Source organism: Budorcas taxicolor, chromosome 20 (assembly GCF_023091745.1).
Source record: "Budorcas taxicolor isolate Tak-1 chromosome 20, Takin1.1, whole genome shotgun sequence".
Lineage (NCBI taxonomy): Eukaryota > Metazoa > Chordata > Mammalia > Artiodactyla > Bovidae > Budorcas > Budorcas taxicolor.
In genome coordinates this window covers 45,539,848-45,561,377 of record NC_068929.1, presented here as the reverse complement: position 1 = coordinate 45,561,377, position 21,530 = coordinate 45,539,848, and the positions used below count along the sequence as shown (strand labels likewise).

General features: G+C 39.2%; 1 protein-coding gene across 1 annotated transcript in view; it reads left to right on the top strand.

Annotated features, from left to right (window-relative positions):
• Window positions 1-21,114, top strand: part of LOC128065955 (cadherin-6) — a 60,037-nt gene extending 38,923 nt beyond the window's left edge. The window contains exons 5-11 of the mRNA XM_052659000.1: window positions 281-468; window positions 2,626-2,879; window positions 9,888-10,024; window positions 13,336-13,457; window positions 14,514-14,631; window positions 14,759-15,010; window positions 20,624-21,114. Coding sequence (XP_052514960.1) covers window positions 281-468; window positions 2,626-2,879; window positions 9,888-10,024; window positions 13,336-13,457; window positions 14,514-14,631; window positions 14,759-15,010; window positions 20,624-21,114 — 1,562 coding nt within the window. The remainder of the gene's footprint in view (window positions 1-280; window positions 469-2,625; window positions 2,880-9,887; window positions 10,025-13,335; window positions 13,458-14,513; window positions 14,632-14,758; window positions 15,011-20,623) is intronic.
• Window positions 21,115-21,530: the final 416 nt, after the last annotated feature.

The following is a 21,530-nucleotide window of genomic DNA, read 5'->3' as shown; positions in this document are numbered from 1 at the left end:
TTCTCACCAGCACATGTAAACTTGGAAGCCTACTTACAGGACAAGAAAAGTGTTTTCCCTTTGCCAAGAGACAAGTCATGAAATAGAAGAAATATTCTTAACAACCATGAAAGTGAAAACATTAAAGAGACAAGGGCACCATTAATTATTTTAAGGAAAGCCCAAATCTGCCTGCATCCATGGTACTATCTGAACAAACTGCTAGAAAATGGGGTTTGTTTTTATTATGATGGGGTGTAATTAGTCCGTATTTGACTTATATCTGTCTGATAATTAATAGGTACATATCAGTTTAAAACCCCTGAATCTTCTCCACCGGGCACACCAATTGGCAGGATCAAAGCCAGCGATGCCGACGTGGGAGAAAATGCTGAAATCGAGTACAGCATTACAGAAGGAGAGGGGCTGGACATGTTTGATGTCATCACCGATCAGGAAACTCAGGAAGGGATTATAACTGTCAAAAAGGTAAAGCATTTTTTAAAATACTATGCAAATGAAAGCATTTCTCTTTCTCTGGTCGCCAAGTAACTGGGGGCAATTACATCTCACATGAATATTTCTCTCAAGTCTTGTCTATTAATTTTTTCAAGAGTAAGAGTGTTTCATGCATTGCACACATGCTAAGATGCTTCAGTCATGTCCTACTCTGTGACCCCATGGACATAGCCCACCAGGCTCCTCTGTCCATGGGACTTTCCAGGCAAGAATACTGGAGTAGGTTGCCATTCTCATCTTCAGGGAATCTTCCCAACCCAGTGACTGAACCCGTGTCTCTTACATCACCTGCGTTGACTGATGAGTTCTTTACCACTAGCATCACTGGGCTACCCAATTTTTTTAAAGACCTAGTCTATTTACAGTGAGAGTTCTTTAGTTGGCTTTCAGGGGTTCTCAATAATCTTATGCATTCATTCATTCTATACTTTTTAATAAATTTATATTAAAAAGTTCCTAAGTAAATAGCATAAACAAATGAAACTCATAAAAACACATGAATAAATAGTATAACTGAAGAATAAATTTTAAAACAGTGCCAGACACCATCTGAATGTTGGAGATGCAATAGTACATTCAACAAGATGGTCTCTGCTCTCATGGAACCGCTCTTATGGGGAAGAAAGCAAATGAACAAAGAAACATATATAACTACAAATTCCACTACATGCTTTGAAGGAAAGAAGTAATACAAGCAGTGACAGAGATGGTTTGAATTAAAGAGAGAAGATATATAAAGACCAAAAATAAAGTAACAAGATTTCCTGCAAACTCTTTAGCTACTTTTTGAAATGCAATAATTAAGATTTCATACTCTGAATTCCTATTTTTCTCCTATGTAATCACTACTTTGGAACATGCACACGAAAACTTTATGTTCTGAATTCTTATTTGTCCCCTATGTACTTATTTACCCCCAAAATTGTCATGGAGCAGAATACTAAAATGTGGCAAAAATTAAAAATCAATAAACTATGTGCTTCATAGCTACAAATAATATTAATTTTGGTTACTGTGTTTAATGAGTTCACGTATGCCTGTGTTGTGTCATATTTTCTCTCTCCTTTGGTGTAATGTTTTATTTGCTGGTAAATATAAGCATAGGTGGATGTAAACAAGAAGAAAAATTTTCCTCTTAAGCTTCGGACTGTATGTCTTAATATCTGGAAAGACAATAAAACATGTTTCAGTGACATTCAGATCAATGTTTTAAGCTATAATATAATTAGGAAGCCCATTAGTGTGCATTAACCTTTTTAATTTTCTTGGTACCTTATCAGATTCATGCTGAAATTTTGCCTAGCCGACTAAATCACATTCACTAACATCTTGATTAATTGTTTTTCTAGTGAGCCTTGTCATATTATCATCTAAAACTAAAAGTCAGCAATAAGCATTTGGGTTCACTATGTCTCCAGAAGCAGAGATACTTCTCCTACAGACCTCTGACAACAATGATCATTGCTTTCTTTGGCAAGTAATTAGCCAGATGCCCTTATCTGGATATCACTTGGAATATTTTAACACCTCATGTCCAAAACGAAAAAAAGAAAAACAAATTTTAATCTATTTTATCTGACAAGGACTAGGAAATTAGGCTGCAAACCAGCAGCTCTCCATCCTAGCTACGATCTTAGTTCCTCCACCAGGGATCGAACACATGCCCCTTACATTGGAAGCACAGTCTTAACCACTGGACCACCAGCGAAGTTCTTTGACAAATTTTAAACACTCAGTGACTGTTCAGTTAAAGCCAAATGTGACAACATCTGACACAGAATGGTCTTCTACATATTTGCCAACCTGCCCCTGGTGTGGCTTCTGATAGTCAGATATAAGGACTTTTATAAAAGGGGCCTCTTTAGGTTCTCTCTGCTTCTAGGTGCCCTCTCCTGCCCATCATAAACTTTCAGTCCTGGTGCGTGATTTCTGCCCACAATTTCATCAGGATTGGTGGCATCTGAACTCCCATGTCTTTTCCCAACATTATGCTGTGTAGTAATGTCTCAAAGCAATATGATCACATTCATTTATCAGTGGTTTGCATTAAAAATGGCTCATGTCTTGACTTTCTGTGTCTTGACTGCTTTAAATATGTCATTTCTTCCTCCCCTCACTTCCCACAAGCTCTTGGACTTTGAAAAGAAGAAAGTGTACACCCTCAAAGTGGAAGCCTCCAATCCTCACGTTGAACCTCGCTTTCTCTACCTGGGTCCATTCAAAGATTCAGCCACAGTGAGAATTATGGTGGAAGATGTAGATGAGCCCCCTGTCTTCAGCAAACTGGCCTACATCCTGCAAATAAGAGAAGACGCTCAGATAAATACGACAATAGGCTCGGTCACAGCCCAAGACCCAGATGCTGCCAGGAACCCTGTCAAGTAAGCACACTTCTGTGACATGTCTCTTCCATAAGTTTGTTGATTTAAATTCAAATATTCACTTGCAAATTGGAAAAGATGAATCTTTTTTTCCAATTAGCTGTATCTTCCTTAAAAAAATACTTTAAAGTACTTTTATTACCTTTACACTTCTTGCATAATATAAAATATTATCTTAGCAACTAAATAAACCTTAAAAACTCAACATTTGGGGATTGCCCTGGTGGTCCAGTGGCTAAGATTCTGCCCTCCCACTGCAGAGGGAGTGGGTTCGATCTCTGATTGGGGAACTAAGATCCCGTATGCCTTCAGTCAGCCCCCAAAATTATATTTTTAATTTGGGAGGAAGGCATAAAATGAGCTATAAGGAGTTTATTGCTTATATGGCAGTGGTACAAGGTAACGCAGTTGAAAGGGCTGGGATTTCTTCTCAGGTCTTAGATTTGTCGAAGTTGGTGGAGGAAGCACTTTTACCAAACAAGGCACTAGGCTTGAAAGTCTGTTTTTCAAGTATGGAAGAACCTACCATATAACACTTACAGGCAGAATTATGCTCCATTTGGATGCGTAATTTTTTTTCTTTTGCAGACATGGATAAAAACAAGCACAGTTTCATGATATATGTCTGGGAAATCATGGGGAAATTAATAGAGTTGAGTCCAAATATATACCAAGTAAGCAAGCTCTATCTTCCCTGTACACCTTCACTGTAAATTACATTGTAAGAAAGCCTCATGGCTCTTTGAGACCATCATTGCTTAACTATGCTAGAATCTTTTCAGGAAAGCACTGGAGTCCACAGCTTCAAGCCTTTACCCGTAGCTTAGCTGACTCGCTGAGAAAAGAGCTAAACCAGAATATTATTGTGTCAATTATTCCCTGTGAAGAAAGTAAGCAGACTGAGAAGTTGTGCCAGTGAGTCCAAAAATTTCTGCTCAGGGCACTTGCCATGTGCCAGGCCTGTTCCAGGCACTAGGGATATGAGCGAGAATAGTGCCGAGTCCTGATTGCAGGGAGCTTGCATTCTAACTGGGGATGACAGAAACAAGCAAACAATAAATACGTGGGAGTGTTAGTTGCTCAGTCATGTCTGACTGTAGCCCGTCAGGCTCCTCTGTCTATGGAACTCTCCAGGCAAGAATACTGGAGTGGGTTGCCATCCCCTTCTCCAGGGTATGTTCCCAACACAGGGACTGAACCTGAGTCTCCTGAATTGCAGGCAGATTTTTTACTGTTTGAGCCACCAGGGAAGCCCTGTGATATGTCAGGTGACACTAAAGTGTAAGCAGCAAAATAAGACAGAGAAAGCAAAGGGTGGGACTCCCCTGGCAGTCTACTGGTTAAGACTCCGTGCTTCCAGTGCAGTGGGCTTGGGTTCAATCCTTGCTCAGGGAACTAAGATCCCCCATGCTGTGTGAAATGGCCAAAAGAAAGAAAGAACATAAAGGGTATCTGGATACTATCTTAGATAGTGCAGTCAGGCCTGGCCTTGTTGGAAATCATTTGAGTAAAGCTTTGAATGAAATGAAGGGATGAGCCACACTAATATCTGGGGGAAGAAGGTGCCAAGAAGAGGGAAAAGCAAGGAGAGGATCTGATATCAGAGTTTGCCTGGAATATGGGAGGAGAGGCCGGCCAAGCTGAGAGCAGTTGCAGATGAAGAGAAATTACGGTATCAGGTATCAGGCAACAGAGGTTCGGTAGGTGGTGAGCGAGGCAGGTCCTACTGGGATTTGTGGGCCCTAGTAACCACTGTATTTTATTCTGATTGAGGTAAGAAGCCACTGGCAAGCTTTGAGTTGAGTCCAAATATATACCAAGTAAGCAAGCTCTATTTTCCCTGTACACCTTCACTGTAAATTACATTGTAAGAAAGCCTCATGGCTCTTTGAGACCATCATAAGTATGCTAGAATCTTATCATGAGAGCACTGGAGTCCACAGCTTCAAGCCTTTACCCATAGCTTAGTTGACTCGCTGAGAAAAGAGCTAAACCAGAATATTATTGTGTCAATTATTCCCCATGAAGAAAGTTAGACTTAACTAATCCAAAACTACTCTCTGAAAGGATCACATTGGTTGTTGCATGAAGAATTTTTTTTTTTTTCAGATGAAAGACTTTGAGATTCTAAGGCACTTGTTTCCTAACTTTTCAGCCACTGAGCCCTTTGTTCAAATGAAATCTCATGGCAAGTCCCACAACTAAAACACAGAAATGCCTGGCTTATTTTCAGAGAATAATTTTAAATCTTTGGGAAAAGAGACTTTGTTGTTTTATCATTCTACTGGAATATCTCCTTGAATTGCATGATGGGCAACCCAGAGTAGCCACATGAGAGCTCCATGGGTCAAGGGCTCCTCCATATACATTTAAAATTATTAATAAGGAAAATGGGCTTCTTGGGGGGTGCTAGTGGTAAAGAACCCATCTGCCAACGCAGGAGACATACCAGCCATGGGTTCGATCTCTGGGTCCAGAAGATCTCCTGGAGGAGGGCATGGCAATCCACTCCAGTATTTTTGCCTTGAGAATCCCATGAACAGAGGAGCCTGGAGGGCTACAGTCCATGGGGCCTCAAAGAATGGGACACAAGTGAAGCAGCCTAGTATGCAGCACGTAGCACACACGCAACAAGGAATTTAAGCGATGGCCTTTGCTTATACAACATGAATAACCTTAAGTACTTTCACAACGTGCTTTTACTCAAAGTTTGTATACTGCATAAGAAAACAATCTTAGCAAGTCAGTATCAAGACCAATTTATTATTTTTTTATTTTTTATTTTTTAATTTTTTTAATTTTAAAATCTTTAATTCTTACATGTGTTCCCAAACATGAACCCCCCTCCCACCTCCCTCCCCATAACATCTCTGTGGGTCATCCCCATGCACCAGCCCCAAGCATGCTGTATCCTGCGTCAGACGTAGACTGGCGATTCAATTCTTACGTGATAGTATACATGATAGAATGCCATTCTCCCATATCATCCCACCCTCTCCCTCTCCCTCTGAGTCCAAAAGTCTGTTATAGACAGCTGTGTCTTTTTTCCTGTCTTGCATACAGGGTCGTCATTGCCATCTTTCTAAATTCCATATATATGTGTTAGTATACTGTATTGATGTTTTTCTTTCTGGCTTACTTCACTCTGTATAATCGGCTCCAGTTTCGTCCATCTCATCAGAACTGATTCAAATGAATTCTTTTTAATGGCTGAGTAATACTCCATTGTGTATATGTACCACAGCTTTCAAGACCAATTTAAATGTGCTAATGCTGGAAGTTTATAAATACGAACTTTGATTACCTCTTTGATCGGTCAAAATATTTTTAATGAAAGAGATAATGTCTTCTGGGAATTTAGGCTGCATTTTTATATCTGTTTTACTTTTATACCACATACCACTTATACCCATTGTTTTTATTTTGTTTCATTATAGGAAGTAGTTAGCTTGCCAGAAGCTATGTTGGTTGTCAACTAATTTTAAAATTTTTTCTGCCAGTCTTTCTTTGGTACATATGGATTTCATGTATGGACATAGATTTAAAGATAAAAATATATATAGATACATTGGTACATAGATGTATGTTCCAGTGGTTTCTTTTATAGGAGAATTATAACCGATTCTTATATTCAGAAAGTACAACCATATATAGTTTTTGGTTATTCAAGACATAAATATGGAACAATTAAGTGTTAGATTCCATCTTAAGTGTATAATTAACACTAGAGAATTCTTCCCCAAATGTTAATTTATCTTATTTTAGCACAAATCTTTACTTTTTTAGTCACATAAAATAATTTTCTTTCAACAACTTTATATCACGTGTCTTTTGACTTACACGGAAGTCTTATAAAATGTCACTCTGAATACTTATTATGAAAATTTTACATGCAAATACATCATCTTTTCCTGACCCACAAAGCTCCCTTCAGGATACATAAGACAAATTACTAAATCACAGAATACAATAAAGTTCGAGGGGGAAAAAAGAGGTACCTAGCACAATGATCCACTTTAATCATTATGAATTGATTACCTTTTTCCTTATCAGTTATTATTATAATTAATATGATTGACAGTAAATTTCTAAATATAAGTGGAAATTACTTTGGAAAGAAAAACAACAAACAAATGAGGCTTTGTGTGACTCGAGACATCTTTCCTAAACAATGTGGACATTTTAGGTCTTCTAATGATTTTTAAATCCCCCAATTAAGGAAAGAAAATAATACAGAATTACTATATTTCCTAAATAGTCCTCTCTCTTTAAAATCAAAAGCCACCTTTAGGACTTCCCTGGCAGTTCAATGGTTAAGACTCTATACTTCTACTGCAGGGGTCATGGGTTGGATCCCTGGTTGGGGAACTAAGATCTTACATGCCACATGCATGGCCAAAAAAATTAAACAAGTAAATAAATAAAATGAAAAGCCATCTTCAACTAAAACTTCCTCACCCTTTATTTCAAAGCTTGATTGGAAAATATGATTACTTGTAAAACTTAAAACCATAGCAGGAAGGAAAGAGACAACAAGAAAAGATTTCTGCTGTGTATAATTGTTACAGCTTATGAAAGCAATAGCAGCATGTCTTAAGCTTGACATTTTTCATGAAAGAAAAATATATATTTGTAGAAAATTATTAAATTCCTTACAAAGGCTATGAATACTGAGATTTCCTTTTTGGTAATCATGTCCTATAAATATTTATCATCCTCAAATTAAAAATGATGAAAGGTGATCAAACAAGTTCATTGCAATTGGTTAAATTCTTAATAAACATTGATTCGTGACATAAATGACAAAACAATAGCTCTTTCATCTGTTTCAATACTTTTGATAATGATTTATATAATCTTATAAATCTAGATTTATATAAACTGAAACTAAAATTCCAGCTTGATATATATGCATCCATTGTGAACTTCATTAATTGTCTTTAAAATCAGGTTTAAATACCCTACAATAATTGAATATCTATTTTTTTAGACATCTGCTAGATGATGAAAAGAGATTTTATTAGGATAACATATTGTTTATTATAATTCACTAGTAGTACTTTAAAACAAAATAATTGAAATAGAATCTTAGAATATAGTACACTATTTGCAAGTTAGTAACAACTTTGGCCACCTCATGGGAAGAGTTGACTCATTGGAAAAAACTCTGATGCTGGGAGGGATTGGGGGCGCGAGGAGAAGGGGACGACAGAGGATGATTTGGCTGGATGGCATCACTGACTCGATGGACATGAGTCTGAGTGAACTCCGGAAGTTGGTGATGGACAGGGAGGCCTGGCGTGCTGCAATTCATGGGGTCGCAAAGAGTCGGACATGACTGAGCGACTGAACTGCACTGAACTGAACAAATTTTTTTAAAATGCATAATAATTCCACACATGTATGACTAGGTAAGACATTTACTTAAAATATATTTCTACTGAGCTGACATCTTAAAATCTCCTATCATGATGTACATTTTGAGAATGCAGCTGAAATGGGCAACCTTTTTGTTCCTAATAGCCTTCACATATCAACTTTCTTCTGAATTTTCTCTTTCGGAATCCTCTGTAAGACAGGGTGTATTACATATTTCCCTCTAACTTATGGCTATTCCAGAAACTAGAGATACGTTTATAAAGAAGATAGCATTTCTCAAAGTCTACTCATCTTCCATGAATTTCAGTGTTGAAGACTTATTCTTGGTTTCTAAAACACCTCTTGGTTTTCCTTGAATTCTCCAAACCCTCTTTTTTAAATATGTATCAAATTCTTACCCTGCTCTAGGCTCTGTTCTAGTCTCTGTGGGTCTCTGTTCCTGTTCGTCCTTTAAGCAACTCAGTTCCTCGCATTTTTCCCTCTTCTCTTCTTAGACAACTGACTAGAAAATCCAGATTGTCAGTCCAAATGTTCATCTTGAGCTTCCTGGACTTTCCTAAGGCACCTCAGCCTCAACATATCAAAACTGATCTTCCCCAAATCCTGTTCTTCACACCTATCATTTGTAATATCACCATCCAACCGTTCTCCTAATTCAGCCAGTGATCTTTAGTAAACATGAGTTGGATAGTGACACTCGTCTGCATAAAACCCATTGGAAGATCTACATCAAGTTCAAATAAACTCCAGCTCCTCCCCATGGCCAGCCCATCCCTCTATAGTCCCAACTGTGAATCTCTTTCCAAGCCTATCTTCTAAATCCCTCTCCAGCCTCACTAACCTCAGCCACATTTACCATCTTTTGCTTTTTCAACAAAATGATTTTTAAAATAAAAATGAGTAATAGAAAAATAGCCAATAATCCTACTTATGCACACACATGTTAAAGTTCTAAAGATCTAAAAAAGTAAAACATAACAATTAGTTTATAAACTTGATCCAAATTACATTTAAAAAAATTTGGTGATGATACTCAAAAATCATACAACTTGTCTAGTGGATTCTATTAAGACCTCAACTGTAAAGCAATAATTTCTCAGAATATCTTCCTTAATGTTCAGTTCACTTCAGTTCAGTCACTCAGTTGTGTCCAACTCCTTGCGATCCCATGGACTGCAGCACACCAGGCTTCCCTGTCCATCACCAACTCCCGGAGCTTGCTTAAATTCATGTCCATTGAGTTGGTGATGCCATCCAAGCATCTCATCCTCTGTCATCCCCTTCTCCTCCTACCTTCAATCTTTCCCAGCATCAGGGTCTTTTCCAATGAGTCAGTTCTTCGCATCAGGTGGCCAAAGTATTGGAGTTTCAGCTTCAGCATCAGTCCTTCCGGTGAATATTCAGGATTGATTTCCTTTAGGATGGACTGGTTTGATCTCTTTGCATTCCAAGGGACTCTCAAGAGCCTTCTCCAACACCGTAGTTCAAGCATCAGTGTTAAGTTACAGATTTACAAATATGCGCTAAAGGTAGAAAAAATTTCATGTAACCGATATTCTGGAATCGTTTTAGGATGTAAAAATAACAAATACAAAGAAAACCTTCCTAAATTCTACTCTGCATTTTCAGGTATTCTGTCGATCGACACACAGATATGGACAGAATATTCAACATCGATTCTGGAAATGGTTCAATCTTTACATCAAAACTTCTTGACCGAGAAACACTGCTGTGGCACAACATAACAGTGATAGCAACAGAGATCAGTAAGTCCACCCTTTTCCCACTACCATCCCCAGTTGACAGAGAGCATCTCAGCAAGGGCTAGTGAAGCATGGCTGAAACTTGTCACTGTGTATTGATGATCCTGCTCAATACATACTGAAGGAGAGAGCTCTGTAATGATTTGTACTAAATGTTTCTTCTAAACACGTGTTGGTTCAATCATACAAGCAGAAGCAACTGTGGAAGTTCTGTAGTTTGGAAACAATAAAATGGGAATGCATCTCTCAGTCTAGGTACATGTTGGATTTGATTCCAAAATGCTTGTAAATCAGAGTGTCACACAAGCTGCTGAAAAAAATGGGCTCCCAGTTAGACATTGTATATGTGTGTCAGTAGTGGGGGAGTGGGGATCAAGTATAACCTAAAATGTAGGCATTGCTTAGAAATAGTTCTTTTAACTTCAGCAACATAACCAGGATTGTTTTAGCAACATAATTATATGAGAAGAAAGAAAATGATGAATTTAGACAACAAATATTTGTCAACCTTCTGTCAGTTAGCTCTCACTGTGTGCATTTTTAAAAAGAATTGCTATATATAAGCTTTCATTGCACTTTATCAATTAATATATATCCAACACAATATTTATTTATTAATATTTGTTTATCAAGGAGGATTTAGTACAGAAATCTTTCGGCTATGCACATTTTAGCTTTCTGTAGAATGTCTGTTTCAAAATTGTTACAGAATTTTTTTTTTTGAGTCGCTCAGTCATGTCCGACTCTTTGTAACCTATAGTCCATGGCATTCTCCAGGCCAGAATACTGGAGTGGGTAACCTTTCCCTTCTCCAGGGGATCTTCCCAACCCAGGAATCGAACCAGGATCTCCTGAATAGCAGGCGGATTCTTTACCAGCTGAGCTATCAGGGAAGCCCTGTTACAGAATTAAGAGATATAAATTTTGACTTTTCCATGGAACACCAAAGTGAGCAATCCTAACCACCAAGTAATCCATAGAGTATTTAGAATGAATTTTATCACAGTCTCCACTAAATGTAAGGCAAAGAAAAATAATTCCAAAGGGAGACTTCAAATAATTATACACAGTGAAACCTGTGTAATATATACACAATGTGTAGACTTAAGTAAATGAAAGAAAGAGGATTTTTAAAATAGCATTTAAATGTTTAAAAATGGACATCTAAGTTATAGCTCATGTTTTAGCTTTTGTTTTTAGAAGTTCAAATTATTTTAGCTCAGGTATCTAGTGTAAAATGGTCCATATCAAATGGTTTAATACAGTAATATTCTTTGTCAGTATAACTCATGAGATTTGAAGTGGCTGAAAGATATTGAGTAGAATGATAAGTAACCAATGTGGACAAAATGAAACACTGCTTTTGTGTAGGGTAAGAATTGTTCATTATACATTTGTTAGGTGAGAATTTGATCTTCAGAATTTATGTGGAGGGACTACTGTGCATACCAAGGACAGAGCATACTTAGAGCGTTAAAATTACAAAACTATTTCCCACTTGAAAAGGATCATTTTTATAACATCATGAAATTTTATTTTTTACTGAGGTAGTCACCTTAAGTGTGTTTTAAGCTTTGCACCTAAAAATTTGTTTTTAATGTTTACTGTTTCTATGATCTATTTGAAAATACTAGCGATAAAGACCTTTTAAAACTCGCCTTTGAAGCTCTGACTTTGGAAGAATAATGTGAGCAGTATTTTAGATGCAAAGGAACCTAAGAATCTTATTGTCCAAACTTTTTCAGTACCTTTTATGCCAAGAGCCAAGAGCTTGTATTAAACCAGCTCTCTCTCACTCCAGGCCACTGTACTTGCCATTTCCTTGACCTCAAGAGCCAGAAACACTCACATGGCTTAATCCATCTCTTCATTCATGTCTCTATACAAATGGCATCTCATCAGAGAAAGCTGCGTCTCCGTCTCTCTCCGGTCCCTTTTACCTGTTTAATTTCTCCATAGCATTTGCCATCTGGCACATTATATATTTATGTGTTTACAGTTTGCCTTCCTCCTTTAGAACAAAGCTCCAGGAAGCAGGATCTTTGTTATAGTCCCAATGTGTCCCAGCACCCCAAATAGTGGCTGGCACAAGTTAGTACTAGGTGCTCACAAAATATTTATGATGAGAACAAACAAACAGACGTATGAGTGAGTGAATGAAAAGAGCTGAGGTGAGAGACTCCAGCCCCCGATTCTTAGAACAGGAATCTCTCTTCCATACTTCCCAGGAGATTATCAGAGAAGACAGCAAAAACACTCCATTTACTGCAGGTCTGCAAACACTGATTGGGCTCTTTCATTATATGAGATGAACAGCCTCAGTTTTGTGGTCAGACAGACCCAAGTTTGAATCTAGGATCCACTCTTTATTATTAATTTCTCTGTGAATGTGGACAAATTACCTAACTCCTCCATGCCTCATCTATAATATAATGAGTTTCCTCATCTATAATATGGGAGCAATAATTATATCTATCTCAGAAGTTTATAAGGATTAAATAAAATAATATAACAAAGTGCTTGACACAATATCTAGCTCTCAAACTGGAAAAACTAAAACCATTCACAATCATTATTGTCCCATTCTTTTTTCCTTCTGTCTACAGAAAAGCCTACTTCCCTGGCTTCCTTTAAAATCTGCCCCTAAAAAAAAAAAAATCTGCCTCTAAAATTCCTTTTCTGGATAGCTCTTCTTTATTTTGTGTTAATCTGGGATTTCTTATATGGTTGCACTGTATGGGCTTCCCTGATAGCCCAACTGATAAAGAATCTGCCTGCAATGTAGGAGAATCCGGTTTGATTCCTGGGTCAGGAAGATGCCCTGAAGAAGGGATAGGCTACCCACTCCAGTATTTTGGGGCTTCCCTGAGGGCTCAGATGGTAAAGAATCCCCCTGCAATGTGGGAGATCTGGGTTCAATCCCTGGCTTGGGAAGATCCCCTGGAGGAAGGCATGGTAACCTGCTCCAATACTCTTGCCTGGAGAATCCCAATGGACAGAGAAGCCTGGTGGGCTCCAGTCCATGGGGTCACAGAGAGTCACATACAACTAAGTGACTAAGCACAGCACAGCACTGACTGTACATAAAGGTAGCTTTGTCCCCTATATATTTCCTTCAGGTGTATCCTCGTCCAGAAGTACCAAAGAACCAAATTCTACTTTTTTGTGACTATGATGATACATAATGCCCTGTGGTACTCACAGGAGCCTTGGCGAAACTATGTATGAATGAGAAAGGAGTGAGTAACCATCATCTAAATGGGATCACCCATCAACATATAAATGCCTGTTCCTTTTTTTTGGGCATTTTGCAGATAATCCAAAGCAGAGCAGCCGAGTACCTCTATATATTAAAGTCCTAGATGTCAATGACAACCCCCCAGAATTTGCTGAATTCTATGAAACCTTTGTCTGTGAAAAAGCAAAAGCAGATCAGGTGAGTTTCATAAGAAAGCAAATTAGTTAACTCAGACAAACTTAGATCTTCTAATAATTCAGATGATACACAGAGCTGAGGGCAAGTCTTGAATTACCTATGAAATAAATGCCAACAAAATTAATACTATAAATAAGAACCATGATGAATGTTTAACTTGCATAAGAGAACAAACAGTTTTTAAAAACAGAAAGTTCGTTAGTCTCACAGACTGATGCTGATCCCAAATTAGTCTTAAGTTTCCATGAAAATATATCAGTCACTGCTTTATTGGAAAAATCTTTATTGGTGAGCAGATAGTTTTAATTACCATATATACTGAAAAGTACTAGCTAGAACATATTTGACAATTGCCTATAATTCATAGTTTCATTTATTTACATTGCCCATCTGTACAAGTAATACAAATTCATGAATGTTTTACTGTTTAACACATTTGTCCCCACCTGAAATCAGTCTTTTCTGCCAGTGATATAAAAATTATGTTAGTTTGTCAAAATAGAAGTGTACTGTTAAAATACACGTTAAAATGGGACTCTGAAGTTGTGGGTTTTATATTCAAACTAGCTCTTTAGCAAGTCAATTGCTTATGTATATGCCAAGCTTGCATTTCTAAGCAAGCTCTCCAAAGAGTGCCTCCTTTTACTTAAGTTGCAATGTTGTCATAAATCGCTGAGATATTTTAAGCTTGTTATCACTCTAGGACTATGTTTCTCAACCCAGGTGATTTTGCCCCGCACCCCTCCCCCCTCCCACCCCCAAGAGGGACATTTAGTAATATCTGGGGACAATTCTGGTTATCACAAGGAAGAGGGTACTATCGGTTTCAACAGATGAATTTAGATTTGCTGCAATAAATACTGTTGTAGGGCTGTCCCTTGCTCTATTTCCAGCCAATCAGTTCTCTGCCTAGGGTGGATTCATTGTAAGTTTTCTAGAGGCCATCATCGTAAAATTAAAATTAGATATCATTGAGTTAAGCAATTTACTGCAAAGCTGTAAGAAACTCTTCTGAGTTAGTAAAACTTGATGACAACTTTATGGTTTTGATTTTAGTTGATTCAGACCCTACGCGCCATTGACAAGGATGACCCTTACAGCGGGCACCAATTCTCGTTCTCTTTGGCCCCCGAAGCAGCCAGTGGCTCAAACTTTACCATTCAAGACAACAAAGGTAAATGAGCCCAAGCTGCCTGTCTGTCTATTTATGTCTGTATCTATATCTATCTAGTCTCATCAGAACTGATCCCATACATAACATGATTTCCACTTCCATTCACCACTTTGCTTTCTGGTTCCAGACAACACAGCGGGAATCTTTACTCGGAAAAATGGCTATAACAGACACGAGATGAGCACCTATCTCCTGCCTGTGGTCATATCAGACAACGACTACCCAGTCCAAAGCAGCACTGGGACAGTGACTGTCCGGGTCTGTGCATGTGACCACCAAGGGAACATGCAGTCCTGCCATGCGGAGGCCCTCGTCCACCCCACGGGACTGAGCACGGGGGCTCTGATTGCCATCCTTCTGTGCATCGTGACCCTACTAGGTAAACTGCTTCTCCCTGCATCCTATCTCCCCATGCTGAGGGGCACACACTGTTACTGTGGCTCTCTAGATTTATCCGCCTCCCCCATTAAGGCATACAGCCTGATCTAGGTGAGTAATGTGCTGGGAATCTTATGCGTGTTCACCCGTGAACTAGTTTTTGCTTGAAAAGTGGCTTGGAGAATGAACAGTTGTGAAACTTGCCCATGTCTTTCCCCACTGAGGAAGTCGTTCCATCAAAAGAATCTCTTGTCTATCAAGCTGGGAATGAGTTGCAGGGGGATTTGAGGGCAATATAAATACACCCTTTCCATTTCATTTGTTGTTTAATATTTAACCTAGAGAACATTCAGTTTTCAAAGAACAAAAGTTGTTGGGTGTGGAGTATATATGATGAAGGCCATTTCCATCAAGGTAAAGTTTAAAGATCAATGAGAAACTGGAAGGAGAAATGCAATGACTTTTTTTCTCTCATACAGGAAAATAAATAGTGGTGAATTTTCTTGAACTCAGCAAACTTGCTTGGATCCACCCACTTGAATAACTATCTTCTTAGCATTGGTCTCTGATTACCACATACACAATGTCTATTATTTCTCAGACTCTCAATAAATAAATAACTTTCGTGACTAAGGAAATAAATCTGGGATCTAAGAGAAATGAATGTAATCAAACGTCTAACAGTGATTTGAAGGAAAAATTTTTATCCCCAACCAACTAATTAAGCACACAAGTTGAGCTCAGAATGCTCAAAAGTCCCTTGATTGTTATGAAATAAGAGATCAAATATTAGCTAACACACCCCTTCAAAAAATAAAAGTTAAAATTTGTAAAACTTGACTACACCATTGGGGGAAAGAAAGTCAGAGTTAACCTGGATTTCATAGAGGCAGACCAGGAAGTCATTTTTTTTTAAAGGCAATGTAGTGACTTTGAGAAGAGGGAAGGAAGACTTCCATTTTTCCAAGAGGAGAAAGCCTAGGGATCCCTGCTCAAGAGTTTCATATCCCAGGTTGACTCTGCTAATTATCACAGAGCCTTGAAACCTGGCTACAGAACTGTGATTCTCTTTGTCAACTAAGAGTTGGAGGAAGTATTTTAAGATATGAGGATAAATAAAAACTGACAGTTTGCAAAGACAAAACAGTGTTCCAGTGGTGTGAGTCTGTAAATGTTGTTTTCCGAGAGAAAGATACGAATATTCTTTTTTGGTTTAAAAAAAAGAGGTTTTTAAAATTTATTTTTACTTTTTATTTTGTATTGGGGTATAACTGATTAACGATGTTGTGACAGTTTCAGGGGAATAGCAAAGGCACTCAGCTATACACATACCCATTCTCCCTCAAAATCCCCTCCCGTTCAGGCTGCCACATAACTTGAGCACAGTTCCCTGTGTTATACAAGTCCTTGCTGGTTATCCATTTTAAATGTACCAGTGTGTACATGTTGATCTCAAACTCCCTAACTATCCCTTCCCCCTACTATGCCCCCTGGTAAAAGAGGGTATTTTTAGAAGGGCTAAGTCTGGAGGCTGCATCAAATAGAATTCCATGGATCCCTGGTCTATGGAGAAAGAGCTGGTCTTCATCTCATAGAGGTCATACTTCCCTTCTCTCATCATCTACCCACTTTCTCCACCCTCTTATTTTCCTTCTAACCAGCTCCCTATGACCTCTTTTTTCATCTTTCCTCCTATGAATTTGCCGTCTCCTCATTACTCCTAATTTGCCTCCGTGTTTCCCACATCTTGTCTAGTCTCTTTGTAATTCTGTACCTAACTAAAAAGGAGAAAATGGGATCTAACCTTTATTAGACTCACATCATGGGCTAGACACTGGACAGGAGGCTTTACAAATGTTTTTTCTCACTTAATCCTCAGAACCATCTGGTCTATATTTATCTGCATCTTACATATGAAAGCTGAGGTTCCAGGATGTGAAGCTAAGTCACACAGCTAACAGGTGATAGAACCAAGTTCCAAACCCAGGTTTTTGCCCCCCAGGCCCTGGTGCTTCCACATTGTACCCTACTTTCTTTACAAGCTTATAGAATGCAGTGCAACTTCCACACTGAAAGAGAGCTTGAACTAAAAATGAGATGATTGAACAAATCTGGGCGCCTGTAAGAGGAAGAAAGCGGCGTTGACATAGGAGGAAATCTGCTGTCAAGAAAGTGGATCATGTGGCATCTGTTGTTTTTGTCAATAAAGCAACAGTAAAAACAGCTACATCTTGTGCCTCTTTGGTGCTTTCGAGTTGGCATAACTTTCGCATTGGGCACCATGTTATTGCCTCTATTTTACAGAGAAGGAACCTGACTTAGAAAGGTCAGATTGTTTAATTGAATCTAGATCTGCTCATCTCAGATACCTTGCTACCTTCTAGTTTTATGACGGGATTTGAACACAAATTGGTCCAAGTACTCCAGCCCCAAAATTTCACTGCGGTCCTCTGGCCTCAAGGGGGTAGAGAAAAGGAAAGAGTCAGTTACTGGGAAGACAGCATATTTCTTTCTCAGAGTGTTTTTATTCCAAGTGCTTAGAAGTCATACCTTCACTTTATAAAAGTTAGCTTTGAAAAAAAGACCTTCCTTTTAGATGATTATGCTCTCAAGAATTTGTTAGATGTGCATCGGGCCAGTAAGAAAAGACAGGCAATTGTAGCAGTAGGAGAATTAGGCAGTGCACAAATGCCTTTGAATTACTGAACATGCCCTCTGTCTTCTAGATAACTGCACTTTCAGGTGTGCATAAGACTAAAAGACAAGATACAGGCAACTTAAGCTAGGGAAGAATTAGGAAGTGATAAATGCCTGCTATCTTCCCTTAAATGGTGGAATGAACCTCTGTCTGTCAGAATGTATTTCTCTGAGAGACAGTTAGCTTGATTCTATTCTCTGTTCTAAAGACTGGCCTTACTTACAGCCCTCTGTTTTGCAAATCTGTGTCACACTGGAAACTAGCATAAAAGGTAGATTAAGGGACTTCCCTTTAGCTCAGTTGGTAAAGAATCCACCTGCAATGCAGGAAATCCTGATTCAATTCCTGCGATGGGAAGATCGCTGGAGACGGGATAGGCTACTCACTCCAGTATTCTTGGGCTTCCCTTGTAGCTCAGCTGGTAAAGAATCCACCTGCAATGCAGGAGACCTGGGTTCAGTCCCTGGGTTGGGAAGATCCTCTGGAGAAGGAAAAGGCTACCCACTCCAGTATTCTGGCCTGGAGAATTCCATGGACTGTATCGTCCATGGGGTCGCAAAGAGTTGGACACGACTGAGCGACTTTTACAGATCTCCTTTGACACAAGGGACTTCTTTGGTGGTCCAGTGGCTAAGACTCCACGCTCCCAATACAGGGGACCCAGGTTCAATCCCTGGTCAGGGAACTAGACCCCGCATGCCACAACTAAGAGTTTGCAAGCCACAAGTAAAGACACCGCCACTAAAGACAACACATGCCACAATGAAGACTGAAGATCCCGCATGCTGCAACTAAGGCCTGGCACAACCAAATAAACATTTTTACAAAAAGGTAGATTAAGAGCATCTTTCCACCCAAAACCCTGCAATTTTCCAACCACTTGGACCCCCAGGGCAAAGCGAAGGCATATGGAGCATCCACAGCCCCACTTGACATGGCCCTTTCTACTCCTTTCTCCCCACCGACCCCACACCTCACACACTCCAAACACACCCCACTCCATGGCCTTGCTCCTAGCTCTGTCCTCTCCTCCAGATAGCGCCCTGGACAACTCTTCATCTATCTGTTCAAATGTTAGTTCCTTAATGGTGCACTCAACCCCCATACACACACAAAAATATATGCAGCCCCTCAAACATATACAGAAGTCCTTCCCATCCTCCTTACTCTGCCTTACTTTTTCTTATTTATATTGCACTTATCATCTTCTAATAATTTCTTTATTTATTATACACATTGTTTTTTTCTCTTTCCATCCATCCATCCACCACCACCACCACCACCACCACCACCACCACCTCTGCCTACCTTATTCAGACAAGACTCTTGATCTATTTTTTTCATTAATACTGCCTAGAACTCTACCTGGCACAGAGTTGGCAATAAATAAATACTTGTTGAATAAACAAAAAATATGAAAGGGATACATGAGGCACCCAGATACTCTCCGGCAGCAAAAGAGAATGTTTACATTTATACAACCACATGCTTGAAAACAGCAGAACTGCATATCTTTGTGAAATAGTCTATAATCCAAATATGCTTCAAAGCATGGTAATTAAGTGTACAAGCTTTTTAGTCTGCCTGACCTGGATTTCAATTATTTGCACACATCACATCTCTAAACCACAATTTCCTTATGTAAAATGGAGTTATAATGGTGGTACCTACTTTGTCAAGCCTATTATGATAATTCAACTAGATTCTGTATGTAAAGCACTTAGCACAGTGCTTGGCGCATAGAACCGTCTCAACAGGTAACCAATTATTAATACCATTAACATCTGAAATGTTAAATATATAGACACCTGGGTGTGCATATATCCATTTTATATAGGTAGATATGCACCTCTACCAAAGGCCATTATTCTATAATTGTTATTGTGATAATTCAATTTTCATGGCTCATAAAAACTGGACCATGTTATGGACGAAAGAGTAAAGAGATATTACTGGTACTAATCTCCCCTGGACAAACCCAGGTTAACAATGCATTTTCTGCCCCAGATGACTGTTTTCTCTCTAAGCTGTCACTATGTTTTCACTTTCTCATCCATATGCTCATTTGTAGATGTGTCTCTTTACAGGTAGCCAGCTGTGAAGAAACATCAGGAGCTATTTAAATACAGTTCTTGCTTTGCCTCTAATTTGAATTAGGAAAAATCAAAAGAACAAACATTCCGGTCAACAGACTTACAGAATATGAAACTCTGAAAGATTCTGTTTTAAGTTCCCACAGAAATATATTTGTTTTGTTTAGCCTAAGCACAAATAATCTGGCACGTGTACTATTACCTGTTCCCTTCAAACTGGCTGATCTTGAAGTCCAAAATGGCTTTCTGAATTGTATCTGGGTCTCTCCAGGTGTTATCTGTACTTATATGTAAGAAAGGTATGCAAACATTCACATCTCTACTTTGGGCTTTAAACTAACTTTACACTTTTCTTGGGGGACGGTAAAAAAAAGAAGGCATCAGTGCGCAAAAGTTATTTTAGAAGTGGAGTTATGCAAACCCTTCAACACATCCCCGAAGGTGCCAGCCTTGTGCTTATAAACGGTTTCAGAGCATTTCAGGTGTTCAGCATAATTTTCACTCTTTTTGCAGTAATCTCACTGTGGTTGAGCTTTTTTATTATTTTTCCCCCTTATCTTGAAACTAGTCTGCCATTTCAAAGCAAAACATGAAGGTGTTTTATCTTCTAGTTAAATTCTTAAAAACTTTCTTTCAAATATATAGTTACTCCATTGCGGGGGTGGGGGAGAGCCCTGATTTGATCAGGTGCTGAGGCAAGTACAAACTTAAACAAGAGTAGTTTCGTGGAGAACTTTGAAAACTTCACTTTGTGTTTCTTCCTGATGTTAATTGGGCGGCAAATTAACTTTCCCTTCCCTTGCTGTTTTGTTTCTGCTTCCAGTGACAGTGGTGTTGTTCGCAGCTCTCAGGCGGCAGCGGAAAAAAGAACCTTTGATCATTTCTAAAGAGGACATCAGAGACAACATTGTCAGTTACAACGACGAAGGAGGCGGAGAGGAGGACACCCAGGCCTTTGATATCGGCACCCTGAGAAATCCCGAAGCCATAGAGGACAGCAAATCGCGCAGGGACATTGTGCCCGAAGCCCTTTTCCTACCCCGACGGACTCCAGCAGCCCGTGATAACACCGACGTCCGAGATTTCATTAACCAAAGGTTAAAGGAGAATGACACGGACCCCACCGCCCCGCCCTACGACTCCCTGGCCACCTACGCCTACGAGGGCGCCGGCTCGGTGGCCGATTCGCTCAGCTCGCTCGAGTCGGTGACCACGGATGGAGACCAAGACTACGACTACCTTAGTGACTGGGGGCCTCGGTTCAAAAAGCTCGCGGATATGTATGGAGGGGTGGACAGTGACAAGGACTCCTAATATGATATGTTGCCTTTTTTTTTTCATTTTTCAATACGACACTGAAAGATGTGAAGTGGCTATTTCTTTCTATTTATCCACTGCTTCGTGAAGGGTCCTCTGTTCTATCCGTTCCAAAAGTAAATGGCTGCAGTCCGTGTGGATCCAACGTTAGAGACTTTTTTCTAGTACACTTTTATGAGCTTCTGAGAGGCAAATGTTTATTTTTTAGTGCATCCTGTTAACCATGTCTGCCCAACAGGCGCTGGGCTGCAGGAGAGGATGGGCCGTCATCTTTTCCCCTGTACTCTTAGGGCAAGTCTGAAACACAGCTCAGTTTCCCTGGCCTGGTCTCTTACTACATTGCATTGACTCAAGGTCAGCTGACTGCTCTGTACATTTCACATGCTAATGGGATGAGGGATTGTGCTTTAATG